This window comes from Salvelinus sp. IW2-2015, linkage group LG1 (assembly GCF_002910315.2).
Source record: "Salvelinus sp. IW2-2015 linkage group LG1, ASM291031v2, whole genome shotgun sequence".
Lineage (NCBI taxonomy): Eukaryota > Metazoa > Chordata > Actinopteri > Salmoniformes > Salmonidae > Salvelinus > Salvelinus sp. IW2-2015.
In genome coordinates, this window is record NC_036838.1 from 25,613,791 (window position 1) to 25,636,990 (window position 23,200).

A 23,200-nucleotide genomic window follows, 5' to 3' on the forward strand; every position below is an offset into this window, starting at 1 on the left:
GAGGGGGAGGAGATAGGTAGAGTGGGGAGCGAGTCAGTATTGTAACTCATCCCCAATTCATATCTCCACCCCCCCCTCCCCCCTCTCTCCCTTCCTCCCTCCTCACCTCTGCCTCGTCCAGTAGAGAAGCATCTGAAGATGACCATCCTCATGTCCAGTCCCTCCTGGATCCAGATCTTGTTCATGATGCGGATGATCTGCAAGGTCAGCATGTCCTGGCGCAGGTCATCACCTGACTGGGAAGCAGAGGTCAAAGGGCACAAGACACAGAGGTCACAGATGTCGAAGGTCAACAAGGGTTCAGAAAGGCACAATTAAGTGGTTTGTTGATTCWGTAGTTTTGAATGTGTACCTTGAAGATGACGTTGATGTTGTCTCCTCGAGGGTCCAGGTTCTGGAAGGACAGTTTGAGGGGCACGGCATTGGAGTTGAAGTAGGAACACGACTGCAGACCGGAGATGAGAGAAAGGATTAGAGATCAAATACACACACACACAGGAGCGTACATACAGACTAAAAACACACACAGGAGCACATACACACACTTAAACACAAAACAAACATACACATACTACGATTGAACACAGAACACCCAGACATACACACAAGCAACCAAAGACACTGTGCATTAGCATGTATGCAAACAAACCACGGGCATGCGTCCCCATTTCCTACAGTATCCTACATTTGACCAGGGAATTATCATTCATAAAAGAGATGATACTTGGGTCAATGYCAGMAACACAGGCTTAGGCCCSGACTGGCAAGCTTCTAAGCAACTGAGGAATCATTGTGTAACACGAATCAGAAAGGTTAAATCTGATTATTATGTAAGGCGCTCTCCCATTATAACGGGAACCRGGCTAAATTCTGGAAAACTGTCAAATCCCTGAAGTTCTTCATCCTCTCTGCCAACATCTTAATTCAGACAGGCTTCATTARGGACAAAAATGCCATCATTGATGCATTTAAATCACCATTTTATTTCAGCGGGCTATCTCTRTGAAAGGAACTTCTAAGCCTATTCACAATGATATTGGMRTGGATGCTGATAGGYGWAARTTGCWGAATMATCAGAGAAATGATAGTCAAAGCTTTTCGTTTAGGCTATTTACAGATAAATAAGTCCTGGATGCTTTGCTAGCCACAGACAACAATAAATCCACAGGGGGCGACCAATTGGATCCTGGTCTGCTTACGTGTGCAGCGCCCATCATTATTGGCTCAATAACCCTCATGTTTTATTTAACATTGTTATCAGGAAATATTCCAAGTATGGAAATCATCTCTTGTGCTGCCACTCCATAAGGGCGGGGATAGTAGTGATCTTAATCATTATCGCCCCATTTCATAGACTGCATCCAATTTATTGAGTAGGGTATTGGAGGCTATTTTGTAAATGACATCACCGAAGTCGAGGATCGGTAGGATGGTCAGTTTTACGAGGSTATGTTTGGCAGCATGAGTGAAAGATGCTTTGTTGCGAAATAGGAAGCCAATTCTAGATTTAACTTTGGATTGGAGATGTTTGATGTGAGTCTGCAAGGAGAGTTTACAGTCTAACKAGACACCTAGGTATTTGTAGTTGTCCACATATTCTAAGTCAGAACCGTCCAGAGTAGTGATGCTGGACGGGCGGGCAGGTGCAGGCAGCGATCGGTTGAAGAGCATTTAGTTTTACTTGTATTTAAGAGCAGTTGGAGGCCACGGAAGGAGAGTTGTATGGCATTGAAACTCGTCTGGAGGGTTGTTAACACAGTGTCCAAGGAAGGGCCAGAAGTATACAGAATGGTGTAGTCTGCGTAGAGGTGGATCAGAGACTCACCAGCAGCAAGAGCGACATCATTGACGTATACAGAGAAGAGAGTCGGCCCAAGAATTGAACCCTGTGGCACCCATGTATAATAGTGTGCATTTCATTGTGTATATGAATGTGTATGTAACGGATGTGAAATGGCTAGCTAGTTAGCGGGTACGCGCTAATAGCGTTTCAATCAGTTACGTCACTTGCTCTGAAACCTAGAAGTATGTTCCCCTTGCTCTGCAAGGGCCGCGCCTTTGTGGAGCGATGGGTAACGATGCTTCGTGGGCGACCGTTGTTGAGTGTGCAGAGGGTCCCTGGTTCGCGCCGAGGTCGGGGCGAGGGGACGTACTAAAGTTATACTGTTACATTGATGCTGTTGACCCGGATCACTGGTTGCTGCGGAAAAGGAGGAGGTTGAAAGGGGGGTGAGTGTAACGGATGTGAAATGGCTAGCTAGTTAGCGGGTACGCGCTAATAGCGTTTCAATCAGTTACGTCACTTGCTCTGAAACCTAGAAGTAGTGAGTTTCGCCCTTGCTCTGCAAGGGCCGCAGCCTTTGTGGAACGATGGGTAACGATGCTTCGTGGGCGACCGTTGTTGATGTGTGCAGAAGGTCCCTGGTTCGCGCCCGTGTCGGGGCGAGGGGACGGTCTAAAGTTAGACTGTTACATGTAGTTTAATGGGTTTATTGTATTTTTATGTGTATTGTGGTGCATCTGGAAAACAGACCTCGGTCTCAGCATTGACTCCCTGTCAAAAAAAAAAAATATGGAAAAAAACAAAACACGTACCTGTATGTTGATGGCTTTGACCAGCATGCCAGGGTTGAGGGGGAGACGGCAGCTGCTACTGACTGAGAAGAACTGCCTGACCTCCTCCAGTCCCTCCCGAAGGATGGCCTGTCTGCTGGAGGGAGAGGCGTCCCGGACACGTTGGGCTACTTTAGCCAGGATGGTGACCAGCCAGCACTGTCTGTCAAACTCCTCCCTGAGACCCCGACCCACACAGCACAGCAGGCCTGCTAACAGGTGCTGGTACCTCCCACTGAACTGACTGTCCTGCAGAGTGTCCTTCAACAACCTTGGAGAGTGAGAGAGAGGTTCAAAACACGTAAAGAAACTGTTTTATAACAATTGCCGTGTATCCATCCTTCCTTGTTTCCTTGAGGCAAGCACAGATCTATAAATGATCGGGTGGTAAAAGTAATGTTACCCTATAATTTTCACAAATTCAAACAATTCAGGTCTGTATTCTTAAAGTAATGTAGGAAAGAAGAACGCATTTCTGAAGTACTCCAAAGGGACAATATCTACCTGGCTATTGGTCATACTTGGTACTAGTAGTTTGTTAGGATCCCCATTAGCTGTTGTGATAGCAGCAGCTACTCTTCCTGGGGTCCACACAGAACATGAAACATGACATAATGTTCTGTACTAATAGACAAGAACAGCTCGAGAACAGAACTACATACATTTCAAACGTCACACATAGTCTACATATCAGTACATACACACAATATCTAGGTCCAATGGGGGAGAGGCGTTGTGCCGTGAGGTGTTGCTTTATCTGTTTTTTAAACCAGGTTTGCTGATCACTTGAGCAATCTGAGATGGGAGTTCCATGCAATCATGGCTCTATATAATACTGTATGTTCTCTTGAATTTGTTTTGGATTTGGGGACTGTGAAAAGACCCCTGGTGGCATGCKTGGTGGGGTAAGGGTGTCTGTCAGTGCTGTGTATAATTTGACATTAAAAACTATTTGGAATTTAACACAATGTTTCGTATAAAATCCCAAAATGATGCAGTCAGTCTCTCCTCTACTTTTAGCCAAGCGAGACCGGCATGCATATTATTAGCCCTCTGCTTACAGTGAAGAGTAAGATGTGCCGCTCTGTTCTGGGACGACTGCAGTTTTTTCTAGGTCATTCTTTGCAGCACCTGACCATATAACTGAGCAATAATCAAGATAAAACTAGAGCRWGRAGYACTWGCTTTGTGGAGRGTGGTGTCAAGAAAGCAAAGCATCTCTTTATCACGGACAGAKCTCTRCCCGTCTTTAKAACCATTGAATCAATATGTTTTGACCATGACKGTTTACAATCCAAGGTAAAACCAAATAATTTGGTCTCCTCAACTTGCTCAACAGCCACACATTATTCATTATCAGATTCAGCTGAGGTCTAGAACGTAAGGAATGATTTGTACCAAATACAATACTCTTAGTTTTAGAGATSGTCAGGACTAGTTTATTACTAGCCACCCATTCTAAAATGGACTGCAACTCTCTGTTACGGTCCATTGTGCAGTACTGTATATTGTGTAAATATATTAAATTGTGTACTTTGTGTTCTGATGCTATTGTGTTAAGTCATTTTTAAGAATCCATTCTGAAAATCCTAATGTATACTACATAAAGTTTGTTCTGGCATTTCCCAATCTGTCCAGCAGGTGGCGACATGTCTTCAACAGAACAAACATGCATACAAAGTGTCAATGATATCGTTGTACATTACTGCATTGTCATGTATGGGCTCCAGTGCAGTACTGTATGATTAAGGGGTGTTTCTGTGAGCGAATGTGAGTCATGAAATGACTGAAGTCTATGTGAATTAGAGGTGGTTGTATGTACAGTGCCTTCAGGAAGTATTCATACCACTTGAGTTATTTCACATTACAGCCTGAATTCAAAATTGATTCTTAATTTTTTTCTCACCCATCTACACAATACCCCATAATGACCAAGAGAATACATGTTTTTGGAAATGTTTGCACAGTTATTGAAATTTAAATATAGCAATATCTCATTTACATACAGTGCCTTCAGCAAGTATTAACACCCRTTGACTTTTCCCACATTGTTGTTTTACAAACTGGGATTAAAATATATTTTTGGGGATAAATCTCTAGAGCTTTCCACACCTGGATTGTTCATCAAAATTCTTCAAGCTCTGTCAAATTGGTTGTTTATCATTGCTAGACAACCTTTTTCAGGTCGTGCCATATATTTTCAATCAGATTTAAATCAAAACTGTAACTCCGCAGCATTCACTGACTTCTTGGTAAGCAACTCCCATGTAGATTTGGCCTTGTGTTTTAGGTTATTGTTCTGCTGAAAGGTGAATTCATCTCCCAGTGTCTGCTGGAAAGCAGACTGAACCAGGTTTTCCTCTAGGATTTTGCATGTGTTTAGCTCCATTCAGTTTATTTTTTATCCTGAAATACTCCCCAGTCCTTAACGATTACAAGAATACCCATAACCTGATGCAGCCACCATCATGCTTGAAAATATGGAGAATGGTACTCAGTAATGTATTGGATTTGCCCCAAACATAACACTTTGTATTCAGAATAAAAAGTAAATCGCTTTGCCAAATATTTTGCAGTATTATATTTGTATTCTGTACAAGCTTCCTTCTTTTTACTCTGTCAATTAGGTTAGTATTGTGGAGTAACTACAATGTTGTTGATCTATCCTCAGTTTTCTCCTATCACATCCATTCAACTCTGAAACTGTTTTAAAGTCACCATTGGCCTCATGGTGAAATCCCTGAGCGGATTCCTTCCTCTACGGCAACTGAGTTAGGAAGGACGCCTGCATCTTTGTAGTTACTGGGTGTATTGATACACCATCAAAGTGTAACTCAAAGGGATATTCAATGTCTGCTTATTTTATTTTTACCCATCTACCAATCGGTGCCCTTCTGTGCGAGGCATTGGAAAACATCCCTGGTGTTTGTGGATGAATCTGTGTTAGCAATTCACTARTCGACAGAGACCTTGCAGATAATTGTATGTGTGGGGTACAGAGATGAGGTAGTCATTCAAAAATCATGTTCAACATTATTGTACAAAGAGTGAGTCCATGCAAATTACTAAACACATTTTTACCCCTGAACTTATTTAGGCTTGCCATAACAAAGGGGTTGAATACTTATTGACTCAAGACATTTCAGCTTTTCATTTTTTATTAATTTGAAAAGATTTCTAGAAACAAAATTCCACTGACATTATGGGGTATTGCGTGTAGGACAGTGATACACAATCTCAATTTAATCCATTTTAAATTCAGTCTGTAACACAACAAAAATGTGGGAAAAGTCAAGGGGTGTGAATACTTTCTGAAMGCACTGRACGTGTCATGTATACATGTGTATATGTCTGTGAGAGCCTACATCAAGTTGTGTGTGACAGAGAAGGCTGAGTGTATGGCTGATATCTGAATAGGTCTCACCAGAAGAGGTAGTGTGCAATGCGCATGTCCCCTATGGCTCTCCGTAGCAGGAAACGTACCAACGGGCTATCAAGGTAACACTCATATTTCAGAGCCTGAGAGAAAGCGAGAGAGATGGTTAGAGAAAGATGCAACGGATAGGTGTAAGAAATATGGATATAGCTCCACATAGCCCTTTGATAAGGTGTTTGTGAAGTGCTCGTAAGACATTCATTAAGCATTTATAAAGGTGTTACCTGCACCAGCTGCGGCAGGAAGTCCAGCAGCTCAGGGTCAGAGATGGAGTCCATCCACTGTACTGCAGTACGCCTCAGCTCCTGATCAGGGAAGCTGACAGACATTTGAATCCATTATGCATTCAATTATTACATTGTTTCAATCCAAAATGANTTTGGGTTTCAGTTCAACATCTGTTTAGAATCTGTGGATTGTCACTCCTGAACTCAGAGCTACGTGTGTCGTACGTTCTGTACATTGAGTCTGGGGCAGGATACTTGTTATTTGGCCATTGGTCCAGTTGTACTGCAAGGACTTCTGATTGGTCAACCTCAGACTAGGGCGGGGGGTTATAAGTGGCATCCTGTTTCTTTGTTCGGTGGAGAAAAGCTGAGGACAGGGGAGACTGAACATCTAGCTCCCAGCATAACATCTATGATTTGTCCTTCTCAAATAAATCTATTTTTCTCCCCCTGATTTGCTTTGGAATTTGTACTATTGAAGAATAACATCAATTGTTAACACTTGGTGCCGTGACCTGGATGATTTGGTCTGAACAACAACAACTAGAAAAATGTATCAACTGTGTGTTGATCCAGAGTAAAGAGAGAAGGCTACGCACAACCCACTTTGGGGAGTCAACTCTTAATCCCCTGATTGATGGCAGAATTGCTGGGTGAGTCAAGACCAATATCATTTAAAAAGAACCAAATCAGGTTAAAATAGTGCATGCAATGAGTGATATGTATCTGTGATGTATAAGCGTTCAAGTCCATTGTTTTATTACAGAGTTTAGTCCTTTGTTACTCTATTAAAAGGTTGGAGGCCTCTGTTTTTGTGAGACCTTCTTGTTGCATAGAAGTGAGTTGCTAGTGAAGTAGCAATTTTTACACGTGTGGTTAATGTAATCCTTCAACAAGCTCTTAGTGGTGAACATAAGTTATGGGTAGCCAGGCCCTACAGAAACAATTTGTGCTCTAGAAGAGGTTTGAGTCCTCAAAAGGGGTTATATAAATATATATATTAGGGGATAAATAAATATATAAACATAGATATATATATTATACAACGTTGGAAGTTAATATTATGACAATGCAGAGAGAAAAGGATCGTTTGAAAGCTCTTGGTGAACAAATAAAGACCTTAAAAGGAGAAATTCCCTATTGCAGCAGGAGACACAGGTGAAAAAGTCAGACGTGACCCCGACCTGTGGCCTCTCTGTTCTCCAATCTATCTATCCTCACATTGAGTTGTGTACGGCAGATCAGGTTTCAAGCATCTGGTCAGCACTGCCTGGCACTGAGTCAACAGATTCTGACAGCAGTGACGAACTATGTCTTAGGCCAACCAGAACACAGGCTGTAAAAGGAAGTAAAGACAAACCTCTAGAGACAGTAATCACACACAAATCAGCATCTCCAAAACAGTTGGATGAATGGTCAAAAACGTTAAAGCATCCACGAGACGTGGGTATCAGAGATGTGCAGGTTCCGAGTGAAACCAACAACATTATTCGTACAGTAGAAGAGAAACCTGGTGTATGTTATTATTGCGGGATTTCCGTTTCACTGGCAACGAGAATGTCGGAAAAGAAAACATGATTTTATGAGAAGTGGCCAGGAGAAGAAGGGTCCYTCTAAGGGAAAATGGAAWCAGGACAACAGCCCTAACGACACAATGTTGTTGCAAAAAATGTAAGAAGGTCTCTCCGGCTCAGCAGCAGAGTTCGCTGGATGCTGTGGAGGTAAACTAACAAACCCCCTCTTACGTCCCATCTCAGCTGGTCTACATATGAAATCAGATGGAATATATGTGAACATGATTGTTAACAACTTTGCAGTAGATTTTTTTTGTAGATACGGGTGCTGAAGTCACTGTATTGCCCATATCTTATGCAAAACATATATGCTATGTCCTCAGTACACAGGCAAGAAGATGAGAGCAACAGGAGTGGGGGGGGGAGACGAAGACAGATGTGAAACAAACCAAACCATTATCAATTTCTATTGGTCCAATGAAGATTGATGCAGGCTCTACAGTTCAGAACAATGCTATTTGGACTACGAAGAAGAARTAGTGTGGAACTTTGGATATGGAARCAGTGTGCTTGACAGGTGTTGCCCRACCTTGCACAAAACAATATCCCATTAGCAAGGAAGCTATGGACGCTACTAAAGTAGTGAMTAAAGATCTATGGGACATGGGTATAGTTGAAAAGAGACCATGTAATCCAGCTACTCTGGTGCTTCCTCCAGATACCACATGACTTGAACACGACTGTTMTGAGTTGGTTTTGGATCAGCTCTCTGACGGGTTTATAGAGTCACTCGTTGGAAAAACCTGAGTTTATCTRATARACAGARGGTTCAAGCATTATGGAGCGYGGTGTGAGGCAGGTAGGATGGGTAGTTACTACAATGGACAATGTGATAATACCAGGCACGTTAGATTTGAGAAAAACAGYAGTTCACTTTATGAGTGACACAATGCTTAACTATTGCATACAACTCTTTAATGGGGAATAKCTCCCGAGMGGGGACATGACGTAGTGCCAGGACAGTGGGTGATGGTAAAAAAATATGTGACAGAGACATTAGGGCCAAAATGGGAAGGTCCTTATCAAGGTCAGCAGTAAAAGTCCTGGGYAAATCACGATGGATACATGTCATTCATTGCAAMGTTGTCCATTTTGATGACAAAGCGGAGCCTGGAGAATAGAACTGATTGACTAGCAATCGGGGGRCAATCTTCGGGTGAAGAAGCATAGTAAGATGATCAGAACCTGATAAGCTTCTATGCTGTGTACCGCAGTCGTCATAATAGGGATATCTAGGTGAAATGTACAACTTTTTTTCCCTAAYTCAGGACATGCTGACTTAGGGAAATCTCMGTGAAATATCAATTTCTCTTCAATCCAGGACATGTTACTTTCACTTTTTTTGTTTCCTTCGTTACAGGTTATGAGAATCTARCGTCTGGGGCTGCAGCAATATTCCTTGACTGTACCTGAAACGATACAAGATCACCGGTGAAGTGCAACCAGRGGAACGGAAGAAGAATTCCTCGCTACCTGCAGACTGTCAGAACATCGTTTCTAATAGTTARCTATGTGGGACTGATACCAGTGAGGAAGAGCTGGTCACTTTTGAAGGACTTGGTGAATGATTACCTTGACAATAGGACGATTGAACATTGTTGTCTTGCAGACAAGTGGAAGACGTTTGAAATTATTTTCCTCGTGAGTTTCCTCCTAATACAGGARGTGGGTTGTGTTTCCATTTCTGACACAGATATYGATGAGGGACACTCGGGCGTCAATACGTTTCTAGCTCTCTCTCTCCACTAAGCCACAGTAGTCAAAGTAGTTGCTGGGTTTGTACGTACGAACCATTCACATCAAGGGCAGGTATTCCATMAGGGGCTATTCCTTTTAACCAGAGTGAAATGTTGGGTATATGGAGGGATCTTAATTGGTATAAGACACYTATTGGTACCAATTGGGGTAAGAATGTTGCGCATCAACATGCGAGAGTACCTAGATCTGAAGATAGGTGCTGGAGGAGGCCTGAAGGAGGCCTGAGACTCCTGGTGTCCATTCAACAACATGTGGATGAGTTGGGGGTGGAGCTGACATCCTGGAGTGATAGGTACCTTCCTTCATTTGAGGTTACCAATGACACTAATCAGCGACCACCTTACCTAGTTCTTACACAWGCCTCGGTTGGGTGGTTATGGTTTAATAGGTCATTCTCTCGGAATTTGTCTCAACTGCACCAGGACACGTTTGTCAAAGTAGGACAGAGTGAGTGTGATCAGACAACAGATCTATCTATCTGCTTGTGACAGTACTAAGGTTGTGGAATGTCTAATGTCTGTTGAATTGACACTCAGTAATGGCACTAGGGCTACTTTTTATGCCAATACTTTCGGTAATATCATCGATCGTGGTATAATATCTCCTGGGACTTACTTTATCTGTGGATCCTACGCCTATTCCTGGTTACCAAAGTTGTGGCACGGGTCGGGTTATTATTGTCGTGTTATTAGGGTCGGGTTATTTGGGATATGTCGTACGTAAGACATTCTGTGCATTCTCTTTTTTCACAGCGTCATAAACGTGTGATTACAGAAACGGAGAGATTCTTTGCGATTGCTTTTCCCTCTAATGTTATTTCTAAAATAGCACAGGAAGTTATTAATATAGCTAACTCTTTGGAAACCCTAGTTAATAGTACAGCTGAGAGTTGAGTTAGTTACAGCCGAGATGGTTGCCATTCGGACTGGGGCGATGCGAAATCGTTTGGCCCTTGATTATCTTCTGTCCGCACAAGGGGGTGTGCTGTTATTGGTGCTGGAGGCTGTACAAATATTCCTGATCATTCTGAGGAAATAACTGACCTAATCCAAAAGATCAGGACTGAGGGCGCTAAATATCATGATTACAATCTAGATGATTTAGGCTTAGTCATGTGGTTCTTCCACATTTGGTACATGGGGAAGTTTTTTGGTGAGCATGATACTTCCAATAGTGGGAGCTGTGGTTATTTTTCCTCATCCTCATCTAGGTTATCAAGTGTGCTATTGCCCCGATGTTTGTCTGCTAAAATCCGACGGTTACGTGATAGGGAATATCATAAGATTCATCAACCGTGTCCTTCTGGAGATGGGTGTCAGTGGTGTTCACAAGAATGTGGTTCGGATCATAAGGGTCTTCATCGTCACACCAAGCCTCATGATTGTGGTCAATGCGCCCGTGGTAACTGTCCTCGGTGCTGTAATGAACCATGCTCTCTCAGATGTGGTAACACACCTGTTAATACCTCTTTTCTATAACTTTGTGTGAAATCTATGTCTTATTGCAACAGCATTTAAAATATGCCCTTTGTGTTTTATAGGAATGCAAGGTGTTTAATGTGAACGATTTTATGCTTAATGCTAATGTTTATATTCTGTCTATTTTTTCATGCTTTCTGTTGTTTTCTAAAAAGACATTTTAACTATACTTATTTCTAAAATGGTCTAGGGGGAGTATATGAATATTTTGCAGATAAATACACAATGCAGAGGATGAGAGTACTAGAATTAACGATCAATAGGGAATTGTCAATGTTAATAGGAGTTTGGGTTTCAGTTCAACATCTGTTTAGAATCTGTGGATTGTCACTCCTGAACTCAGAGCTACGTGTGTGCTACGTTCTGTACATTTAGTCTGGGGCAGGATACTTGTTATTTGGCCATTGGTCCAGTTGTACTGCAAGGACTTCTGATTGGTCAACCTCAGGCTAGGGTGGGGGGTTATGGCATCCTGTTTCTTTGTTTGGCATCCTGTTTCTTTGTTTGGTGGAGAAAAGCTGAGGACAGGGGAGACTGAACATATATCTCCCAGCAAAACATCTATGATTTGTCCACCTCAAATAAACCTATTTTTCTCCCCCTGATTTGCTTTGGAGTTTGTGTTATTGAAGAACAACATCAATTGCTAACATCCTCATTCATGTTTGAACTGTAATTCTAAAAGGCGAGTGATGCATGTGATGCTTTGCATGTTGCCCTGCTGAGGTGAGTTCATGGTGTTTATGTTCCAGAACAGGATTCTAAGCTAGTCTGGTCCACTCCCGTCTCTGACCATGTCCCCAAACTGCCAATGTGTCTGTTGTTTACACAGTCCTAACACAACATGACAAGGTCGAATGGCAACCGCAGGCCTTCTGGTGACCCGTTGCCTGCTGACTGTTGCCAAGGTGGCTATTTCCCTGGCGAGTGCTGCCCCAGAAACCATTGCCTGGCAACCACACACACGCACGCGCACACAGTCCCCTTACGTGGCATGCAGAAGGCCCAGTGCGTCGTGGTGGTTGAGACATGCCCACTGGCGGAGCAGGGCATAGATATCTGACAGACATGCCCACTCCCAGCGGGGGGCACTAGCCAGCACCAGGGGCAGGGCACCACTCTCTGACTGGCAGAACGAACGCTTCTCCCACAACAGACGCTTGTCCTCTGGAGTCAACCTGGACAGATAGAGGGGAGAGAGCGAGGAGAAATATAAACACCTTACATGCATACTTAGCTTGAGAGTGAGAGAAAGAGAGGMGGATGTGGAGAGGGGGAGGGGTAGAGAGGGTAAAAGGTAGAGAGGGGAAGAGGGAGTGAAATAATGCATACTTGGAATACTTTCTCACAATGAAAGGAAAAGAAAGAGGGAAAGAGAGTGGGGTGTTGTTTACTGCAGCATTAGATGGCCATTTCCACTGTAAAAAAAAAAAAGAAAAAAGAAAAGATAGATTACCTTTGTATAAATGTGGCCAACACGTATCAATGATGTCTATGTTCTGTCTTCATGATAACATTACTCTGTTTCTCCTRGCTTTGGCCACCCTCATTCGAACGCGGTTACACCAACGAAAAAAAACMATCGAGCTGTATTTGAAAACGGGCATGAACCAAAGACAAAAAGAGACTGATCGGAGCGGGTGTGTAAGGGAGAGGGGGACAGATGGAGAGAGGGAGTAGAGGAGAGACAAAAGGTAGAGGAAGAACGATAAAGACAGATACAGTGACTGGGGTAAGGGAGAATAAACAGTAGATGTACCTCGTGGAGAAACCGTGAAAATGTCAACTGACAACAAAAAGGTCAGTGAGTACATTCATTCTCATCACACACACACACACACACACACACACACACACGCACGCACGCACGCACGCACGCACGCACGCACGCACGCACGCGCAACACACACGTTAATCCATATTTGTTTGAATCTCTGCCTAAATCAACACACACAGGTTTCTCTAACTGCTCTAGCAGACACACACAGGGCAGAGGGCTGTTAACGTATGTTGAGTTCTCCTTGGTACGGTTGTTTACATTGGCTGAATATACTGTGTCATTGTTGGGATTGGATGATCCAGCTGGACAACAGTTGTTGCTATTGGATGAGCTCCTCTAATCTACTTCCTGCTTGGAGCCTGATACTGGATGGCACTGAAGCCAGTACACTTGTTTGGAAACACTGCACCTTAAGAGAATGTTCTTTAAAGAATAATTTGCCAACACTGATGTATCCGTTCGTCTTCATCTGCTGGTAGTTGTCATATTAAACTTATCCTGACCATAAATGGTCATTTGTTGAAGTTCTGAATGTGTGCACACTGTACGTTCTAGTCAAAAGCCTCCGTTATTTAGAGGTAAAGAGAGGGGAGGGAGACCCATCTCAAAGTGAACGTCAAACAGACAGAGACACAGACACAGACAGAAACACAGACACAGACAGAGACACAGACAGAGACACAGACACAGACACAGGTAACAGCACATCTTCCTTCCTTCCATCTAAAGGCACGCTCCAAAGCCCCAGAAAAAGGATCCTGCTTGGAAGTAAACAAAACACACTCTGGTCCAAGATAAACACTGTTCTGTTTATCTCTCTCACAACAAACAGGAAACAGATCATAAACTATGACAACCACTAATGGGCTAAACATTATACTGAGATATGGTGAATAGACACACATACAAACAGACAGACACACACCCTTCTATATCCAGGGAGGGTTGAGTTAAACGTTGTCGACACACTCCTCAGAGAAGGCCAGTGGAGCTACACAAACACTCCTAGTTTCTTTCTACCTCTCTTAGGAATTCAGATCACCGGTCTGATTAATATTCAGTGACCTTTTCATCTCTTTTGTAAATGGTGCACACACGCAAACACACACACACACGGGACAAAAGAGGAGAGGGGGATGGTGAGACAAGAGGGGGGAGGAGAGAGGGGGTATAATATCATCTGGGGAGGATTCACCACCAGCTGCTGCTATGACATCACTCATCAACTYGACCCCCTCTTCCCTCCCTCCCCCAATACCATTCCCAGTGCATCCCACTGCCCATACAGTGCTGCTTGAAAGTATGTGGACCCCTGCTGAAATGAGATATTTTTTMGTTTTTACCATGAAATCTTCATTTAATCAGATCCAGTCTTTTTGATCTGACATTACAGGTTTATATTTACCAATACCATATTTMGGTGAAAAGGAAATCATGTGTGTAWTAGAAAAATAAAATAAAAAAGTAATTAGTGCAGGTGCAAAAATAAGTGAGCCCCAAGTTCCATTGGTTAAATCAAGTAGGTGAGTAGAATCAGGTGTGTAAATAATTGGGTACCAAATGACCCAATGAAAGGAGAGATCATTAGTAAAGAGTTTGGGCGGGACTCTCATAAATACAGATAAGAAACCTGAARGCAAAGCACACCATGCCGAGAGGAAAGGAGATCTCAGAGGACATCGGGACAAGGGTAGTGAGAGCACATCAGTCTGGGGAAGGCAATAAAATCATCTCAAAAGGATTTGAGCTCCATGAGTCCACTGCGAGGCAAGTCATTTACAAATGGAGAGCACTTAACATGACAGCAACTTAGCCTAGAAGTGGACGCCCTTCCAAAATATCCCCAATAATAAATCAGGTAAAAGCCAACCCAAACATAACATCTAGACATTTTTGACKTTTRTGGTCAGAATCAACACRGCTATGTTTGGCAAAAAGCCAACACTGCCTACTACCAAAATAACCTTATCCCAACAGTCAAGGATGGTGGTGAGAATGTCAAGATCTTGGGCTGATTTTCCTCTTCTGGACCTGTACGACTCATCATTTAAGGGAACCATGAATTCTGAGGTGTACCAGGAGATTCTGGAACAGAACGTCAGGCCATCAGTCAAGGAGTTAAAGCTGGGCCCAAAGCATTCAACGACCCAAAGCATTCAAGCAAATCGACCAAAGAATGGCTCAGGAGAAAGACGATTTGTGTTTTGGATTGGCCAAGTCAAAGTCCTGACCTAAATCCAATCGAGATACTGTGGCAGGACCTGCAGCGGGGAGTTCATGCCAGAGACCTCTCAACCCTCACTCAATTGGCTGAYTTCTGTAAGGAGGAGTGGGGAYAAATCCCTCAAAACAGATGTCYGAGACMGATTACTGGCTATAGGACATGTTTACTCCAAGTTATCGTTGCTAATGGAGGTGCCACACGCTATTGACTGAAGGGGTTCACATATTTTTGCACACATCAAATCTGAGTATCTGTTAAATAAACCACTTTTGTTAAATAAACAACGGAAATATCATATTTCTTTGTTTCTGTCATTTACTTGGAATGTCTTTATTACAAATTGGGGTTCAGATAAGGATTTTCTATGTTTATTTGAATATTTTATAGCAAAATAATGACCAGCCCTGTAGGGTTCGCATACTTTCAAGCAGCATTGCATCTCCTGTCTGTCTTCCTGCTCTGTCCACTACTAACCTAGCCTGGGTACCATTCTGTTTGAGATATCATTCCACTCCTTGCCATGTTTAGCATGACACGAACTACATGGAGTGGAATGCCACTAAAACAGGTTCTGGATTTCAGGCTACTACTAACCTAGTAACGCCCCTCAATAACGTCTACAGCTGTTGGGTTTGAACACGAGCACAAAAACACACGATACTCTCTAATGCAGCGTAAACAGAGACATTATAACGACGTGGTAATAATGGACGTCAGTCTACCAGGGCTGTTCTGTCACTCCATGGAGTGAGTGAGCAGAAAGGTAGCGTGAGAGAGAGACTGACTGACAGTGTAGTAGTCTCACCAGAAGAGTGACTTCTTGTGCAGTACATCCTGCAGTTGTCMCTGGCTGTGCTGGTCGAGCCTGGAGAAGTCATAATGGGGACTGAACTCTGCGGGAGGGGGGGTGCTAAAGCGCACCTCAAACGACGACGTGGGAAAGTCCACCTACAGGAAGAGGTCAGAGGTTAGGCGCCACACTAACGGCAACGTTAAGATGGTCCCTGAAGTGTTGTGAGGTGGGAAATGTACTTCAAATGGATAAAACATCGATATGGTTTGATTTAAATCGTTATATCTCTTACAGCTTAATCTAAACAAGATACAGTACCTTCGGAATGTATTCAGACCCCTTGCTTTTCCCACATTTTGTTACGTTACAACATTAGTCTTAAATTGATTCAATTCTTTTTTTTTTCATCAATCTACACACAATACCCCACAATGACAAAGCAAGAACAGGTTTTTAGAAATGTTTCCTCATTTATTAAAAATAAAAGACGAATATATCACATTTACATAAGTATTCAGACCCTTAACTCAGTACTTTGTTGAAGCTCCTTTGGCTGCGATTACAGCAGCGAGTCTTCTTGAGTATGACGCTACAAGCTTGGCACACCTCTATTTGGGGAGTTTCTCCCATTCTTCTCTGCAAATCCGCTCAAGCTCTGTCCGTTTGGACGGGGAGCGTTGCTACACAGCTATTTCCAGGTCTCTCCCAAGATGTTCGATCGAGTTCAAGTCCGGGCTCTGGCTGGGCRACTCAAGGACATTCAGAGACTTGTCCCGAAGCCACTCCTGCGTTGTCTTGGCTGTGTGCTTAGGGTCGTTGTCCGCTTGGAAGGTGAACCTTCGCCCCAGTCTGAGGTCCTGAGTGCTCTGGAGCAGGTTTTCATGAAGGAACTCTCTGTACTTTGCTCTGTTAATCTTTGACTCAACCTGACTAGTCTCTCAGACCCTGCCGCTGAAAAACATTCCTACAACATGATGTTGCCATCACCATGCTTCACCGTAGGGATGGTGCCAGGTTTCCTCCAGACGTGACACTTAGCTGTCAGGCCAAAGAGTTCAATCTTGGTTTCATCAGACTAGTGAATCTTGTTTCTCTTGGTCTGAGAGTCTTTATGTGCCTTTTGGCAAACTCCAAGCGGGCTGTCATGTGCCTTTTATTGAGGAGTGTCTTCCATCTGACCACTCCACCATAAAAGGCCTGAGTGGTGGAGTGCTGCAGCAATGGTTGTTTTTCTTGAAGGTTCTTCCATCTTCACAGAGGGACTCTAGAGCTCTGTCAGAGTGACCATTGGGTTCTTGGTCACCTCCCTGATTGCTCAGTTTGGCCGGGCGTCCAGCTCTAGGAGGAGTCTTGGTGGTTCCAAACTTCTTCCATTTAAGAATGTTGGAGGCCAATGTGTTGTTGGGGACCTTCAATGCTGCAGAACTGTTTTTGGTACCCTTCCCCAGATCTGTGCCTCGACACAATCCTGTCTCAGAGCTCTACAGACAATTCCTTTGACCMTATGGCTTGGTTGTTTGCTCTGACACTGTCAACTGTGGGACCTTATATAGACAGGTGTGTGCCTTTCCAAATCATGTCCAATCAATTTAATTTACCACAGGTGGARTCCAATCAAGTTGTAAAAACATCTCAAGGATGATCAATGGAAACAGGATGCATCCAAGCTGAATTTAGAGTCTCACAGCAAAGGGTCTGAAWACTTATGTAAACAAGGTATTTCTGTTTTTTATTTGTATAAAATTTGCAAACAATTCTAAAAACCTGTCTTCGCTTTGTCATTATGGGGTCTTGTGTGCAGATTACTGAGGATTTCTTTTGTTTATGTCACCTGTGCTCCCTCTCCGGCCTCTAGGTCACCAGGCTGCTCGTTATGGCGCACACCTGTCACCATCGTTACGTGCATCAGCGCATTATGACACTCACCCGGACTCCATCACCTCCTTGATTACCTGCCCTATATTTGTCACTCCTTTTGGTTCCTTCCCCAGGTGTCATTGTTTCTGTTTCATGTCTGTGTGTTGTTCGTGTTTCTTGTTTTGTATTATCTTTTCATTTATTCATTAAATGATTGACACCCTGAACTAGCTTCCCGACTCCCAGTTTCATCCATTTTTTAATAATGTTGTAAAGTAACAAAATGTGGAAAAAGACAAGGGGTCTGAATACTTTCCGAAGGCACTGAGTAGAAATAGACTTCTGACCTGACTGTTACAGAGCAGATGGACAAGGTAATGGGTAGATGAAGAGATGGAAGAGATTGGGGGAGAGGAGAGGAACAGAATGATGTGAGGAATTCATCCAAGGAAAGTAGGAGAGKGATTAAAAGAAAAATAAGAAAAGCCAAGAGATCAAGACTGAAACTCATGGCAGGCCAATGGGGGAAAGAGTTTGAGGAAGAAAGACAGAGGCCTAAACAGAAGAAGAGAGGAATGTYAAAAAACAACGAAGAGAAAAAAGTCAGAGGGTAATGTTAGACGGTGTGCACGTGTGTATGTGTGTGTGCACGTGTGCGTGYGGGGGTTACATTCGGGTTAATGAGAGACAGATGGACGCCAGGCCCCAGATGTGTCTTATGCGATGTTCGTATGTGTGCGTAAGCATGTGATCTGCCGTCAGTGATGAAGAACGAAACCTCAAATGATGTCACCACGCTAATGAGGAGACTGATTGCAACACACACACATCTCATTTGAACACAGGCCACTGCACTGAGACAAAAAGCCATAGGGCACCAGAGCCACGGGCCAGTTGGCACTGTGACACACTGGGTTGGCACTGCAGGAGGGACTGAGTTTACACTACAATACTGCTGAGAGGAAACACTGTGAGTGTGTGTGTGTGTGTGTGTGTGTGTGTGTGTGTGTGTGTGTGTGTGTGTGTGTGTGTGTGTGTGTGTGTGTGAGAGAGAGAGAGAGAGAGCGATAGAGAGAAAAGAGGATGTGTGTGTCAAAAGGGAGGGTATAGAGAGTCTAATATGAAGGGCGAGTTTTGTTGGCCAGAGCAGAGCTATCTGACCTACTTTCAGGTCCCTTCGGCAAGCAGCAGCAGCTCGCACGCATGTGTGTGTGTGTGTGTGTGCGTGCATGTGCTTCTGTGTGAGCGTAAAGGTCTACATCTGTGTGTATGTGTACTACACAGGGCTGGGCGGTATGGCCAAAATACTGTATCATATCACTATATTGTACTTATTTTTAACAGTATTTTACGTTTCTGAAAAATACAAGTTCTAAATATGTTTTATGAGTAGTGCATGACTCTAGAATGGCAAAAAATACATTTGAAGTGAAATGTATTTCTCCATTCTGATGGTTTTGAGGTAGATAGGTACATGCAGGCAGCGATTAGGAGATGCGTTTCCCCTTTCAGTAATACACATGATCTCAAGTGTTCTGGTTGTGCGGGTTGATGGCCACTAGACTCGATGCTGTATGTTAAAGTTATATCTGTTTATAGGGATTGAGGTCCAAAGGCCAAGGACAGATTGTTGTTGTGTTCTGTGGAACACCGTGATTCTTTAGCGGCTGACAAAGTAGTTTTGATTTCCTGATGCTGTGTATATACTGGGACATGTTTCTCTGCTTCTGTTCTGGAGGTGTCTCCCTGTTGCAACTTGTATTAAACCAGATTGATTTATTATTGATTGTATCCGCGAATGCTCATCTCTTTTGTTCACCTGAAAATCCCCTTAACACCATTACTGCTACACAGCTCTAAAACAGGCCATAAAGTCACCAAACGTTCATATGTTAACACACCCAAGAGAACTAGTATTGTACCTGTAATATGTGTGTGTGTGTGTGTGTGTGCTGTGCTGTGTGTGTGTGGGTGTGTGGTTGTGTTGTGTGTGTGTGTGTGTGTGTGTGTGTGTGTGGTGTTGTGGTCGCGCGTTCACATTGCTCTTTGGACCAGGAGCTAAGGTAGATGTTTTATTGCAGAAGATCAGTCAAAAATCTCTCTATAAGTCCCCATACAGTACAGTATGCTGTAAAAGGCAGCGAGAGAAAGAGAGAGGGATAGGAGAGCAGAGGAAGAGAAAGAAAGAGATTGAGAGTGAAAAAAAGTGGATAATAAATAGGGAACTACACCCTGAAAAACAAATTGACGCAGATAAGAGAGAGGAAGGAAGGACGAGGAGGAGGAGAAATGGTGTGTACGCGTGTCTGTGTGTGTGAGCGTGTGTGTGTGTGAGCTTGCGTACGTGTGAGAGAGATTAGGCCAGTTACCTGCAGGATGACGCTGTCAGGCTGGCTGAAGTTGGGGAAGCTGGAGCGAGCGTTACTTCCTGGGTTGGAAGGCCACAGACCCAGTAGCTTCCTCCCACACGTCAGGATGCTGGGGGAGACACAGGATGACGGTCATCCCACCGACACGCATGCACAGACATACAGAGCCTCCTGAACTGCTACTCACTGTCTGAAGTTGAAGAGGGGCATGGTGACCCAGCCCAGAGAGTCGATGCTCCGCCGCTGCTTGCTGCCCTTCTCCTCCGCACCTCCAGGGGGTGGCAGAGCGCTGGCATACAGAGTCACCGTCAGCTGGGTCTCCCTTGGCAACTGGTTAATCTGCACTGGGAAACACACCCTGGGGGGGCGAGAGGGACAGGGGGGAGGGAGAGGAGAGAGATGCAATGGGAGAGGAGGGTAAAGAAGGATATGAGGGGCAGAGAGGAATAGAAAAGGAAAGAGGGTGGGGGATGGGGAGAGAGAGAGTTGTACTTGAGTCCTTGTGAAATGCAGTATAAAGTCAATTCAAATTTTACTACAAGAGAGTAGTCTCGGAGTGCCACTGTATCTGTTAGTCAACAGTAAATGATCCATCTATTATATTTAGCCCTGTGTCATCCACATGGGACCCGTGTGCTCTCAACATGAAAGAGAAGAACACATTAAGAACTCTGTTGGAATTCTGAWACTTCAAAAGACTAGTTAGCATGAAAGAAGCTAGCGTTTTGCTAACAAAAAATAGCCGCGTTATAAAACACACACCATTGCCAATGGGGGCTCTATTAGCATGCGTCGCTAGCTAAGAAAACATTTTCAGTTATGCGGCCAGACTGTAGGCTACATTATGGACGGGTCCCTCATATAAAAGCCTCTCARGATAAGATGTCCAGCCAAACAGTTTACATTCAGGACTTTTATACAACCAACAAACCAAGAGCTGTTTGAGGAAGGCTAGCTTACAAAGCTGTAGATCGCTGCACTCCCTGTCCAAAGCACTCCGGACAGAATTAAACATGGCTAAGGTTGCAAAATTCCTGGGAACATTCAATAAATTCCCTGGTTTTCCCCAAATCCCGGTTGGAGGATTGTTCAAACAGCTCTTGGTTTGTTGGTTGTAACTTTGAATTAAAAGTTCCCGGAATTTTGCAACCCTAAACTTGGCCTATTCGTGTTTATTCCATCTTATCTTAAGTGGCTCCATCAAGCCGGACACGGTCAAGCAATCTTCTCGGGAAGTGGTGTTTTAGAGTGAAGGCTTTACACTGCTGTAGTCACATCTGGAGATTTCAGCACCACTAGTTCTACTCAGGGTTGATAATCCACCAGGACGCTAAATCCACCCGGATACCGGAGGATTAAAAATATCCTTACAATAGACGCTAAAAAAAGATCCCAACAACAGTGTCTTCAAAAATAGCCCCAGGGACAATGCATTAAGGACACGAGGTAGAGGTGGAGAGATCAGAAAATAGCCCCAGGGACAATGCATTAAGGACACGAGGTAGAGGTGGAGAGATCAGAAACATAGCCCCAGGGACAAATGCATTAAGGACAACGAGGTAGAGGTGAGAGATCAGAAAATAGCCCAGGGACAATGCATTAAGGACACGAGGTAGAGGTGGAGAGATCAAGAAATAGCCCCAGGGACAATGCATTAAGGACACGAGGTAGAGGTGAGAGATCAGAAAAATAGCCCAGGGACAATGCATTAAGGACACGAGGTAGAGGTGGAGAGATCAGAAAATACCCCAGGGACAATGCATTAAGGACACGAGGTAGAGGTGGAGAGATCAGAAAATAGCCCAGGGACAATGCATTAAGGACACGAGGTAGGTGGAGAGATCAGAAAATAGCCCCAGGGACAATGCATTAAGGACACGAGGTAGAGGTGGAGAGATCAGAAAATAGCCCCAGGGACAATGCATTAAGGACACGAGGTAGAGTGGAGAGATCAGAAAATAGCCCCGAGGACAATGCATTAAGGACACGAGGTAGAGGTGGAGAGATCAAGAAAATAGCCCCAGGGACAATGCATTAAGGACACGAGGTAGAGGTGGGAGAGTCAGAAATAGCCCCAGGACAATGCATTAAGGACACGAGGTAGAGGTGGGGAGATCAGAAAATAGCCCCAGGACAATGCATAAGGACACGAGGTAGAGGTGGAGAAGATCAGAAATAGCCCCAGGGACATGCATTAAGGACACGAGGTAGAAGGTGGAGAGATCAGAAAAATAGCCCCAGGGACAATGCATTAAGGACACGAGGTAGAGGTGGAGAGATCAGAAAATAGCCACCGGATGCTGCTGCATAGCTACCTTCACATCTCTTCTAAAGGAGATTAGTTACAACCCGCAAATTGTAACTAAGCGCGCAAGCTTATTGAAGCAGATGTAAACCGTTTACAGTATGTTTTTATTTGTGGGTTGTAACTAATCTCCTTTAAACGATTGGTTGGGTGTCTGTTAGGTCTGTTTTAATAGGCTGTGAGGTTGGTTGAGGTACCTGGCTCTGATTGGTTAAAATGTTTATAAGGCCTGTGGTTACAGGCTGTGTTTGGGTACATACCTCTGGTCCCAGACCACCAGGTGAAACAGGTACTTGCTGACCTGCTGTTTGCTGGTGTGCTGCGGGGCACAAAGTTCCACCCCTCCATGGGTCAGAGAGCATGACAGGAAGAAGCCCTCGTAGCTAACAGGAAGAGGAAGAGGAGATCAGCCAATGGGACAACAGAGTAGATGATAGTCATTATGAAACCCCATTGGCCTATGTATGTAAACGCTATAATTACAAGTAACTGAGGACCAAGTTGGAGTCATGTGAAATTATGCATAACAAACAAGACTTTTCTTCATGGGTCTGTGTTCAATTCAATCAATGTCTTCTGACTAGGGGAAATGAACGGAATTCTCTTGTGAGAGTGTGTGTCAGTTGTGTAGTGTATATCAGTGTATGTTAGAGTATACACTGAGTGTACAAAACATTATGAACATAATGCTCTTTCCATGACATAGACTGATCAGGTGAATGTACGTGAAAGCCATGATCCCTTATTGATGTCACTTGTTAAATCCACTTCAATCAGTGCAGATGA

The 23,200-nt window shown here is 43.8% G+C and overlaps 1 protein-coding gene across 1 annotated transcript in view; it reads right to left on the bottom strand.

Moving 5' to 3' along the window:
- The window catches only part of LOC111963573 (phosphatidylinositol 4-phosphate 3-kinase C2 domain-containing subunit beta-like), a 65,277-nt gene that overhangs the window by 11,157 nt on the left and 30,920 nt on the right, over nucleotides 1-23,200 (bottom strand). The window contains 10 exon segments of the mRNA XM_023987119.2: nucleotides 107-236; nucleotides 353-445; nucleotides 2,596-2,884; nucleotides 6,038-6,132; nucleotides 6,274-6,367; nucleotides 12,076-12,264; nucleotides 15,896-16,038; nucleotides 20,110-20,218; nucleotides 20,297-20,467; nucleotides 22,675-22,797. Coding sequence (XP_023842887.1) covers nucleotides 107-236; nucleotides 353-445; nucleotides 2,596-2,884; nucleotides 6,038-6,132; nucleotides 6,274-6,367; nucleotides 12,076-12,264; nucleotides 15,896-16,038; nucleotides 20,110-20,218; nucleotides 20,297-20,467; nucleotides 22,675-22,797 — 1,436 coding nt within the window.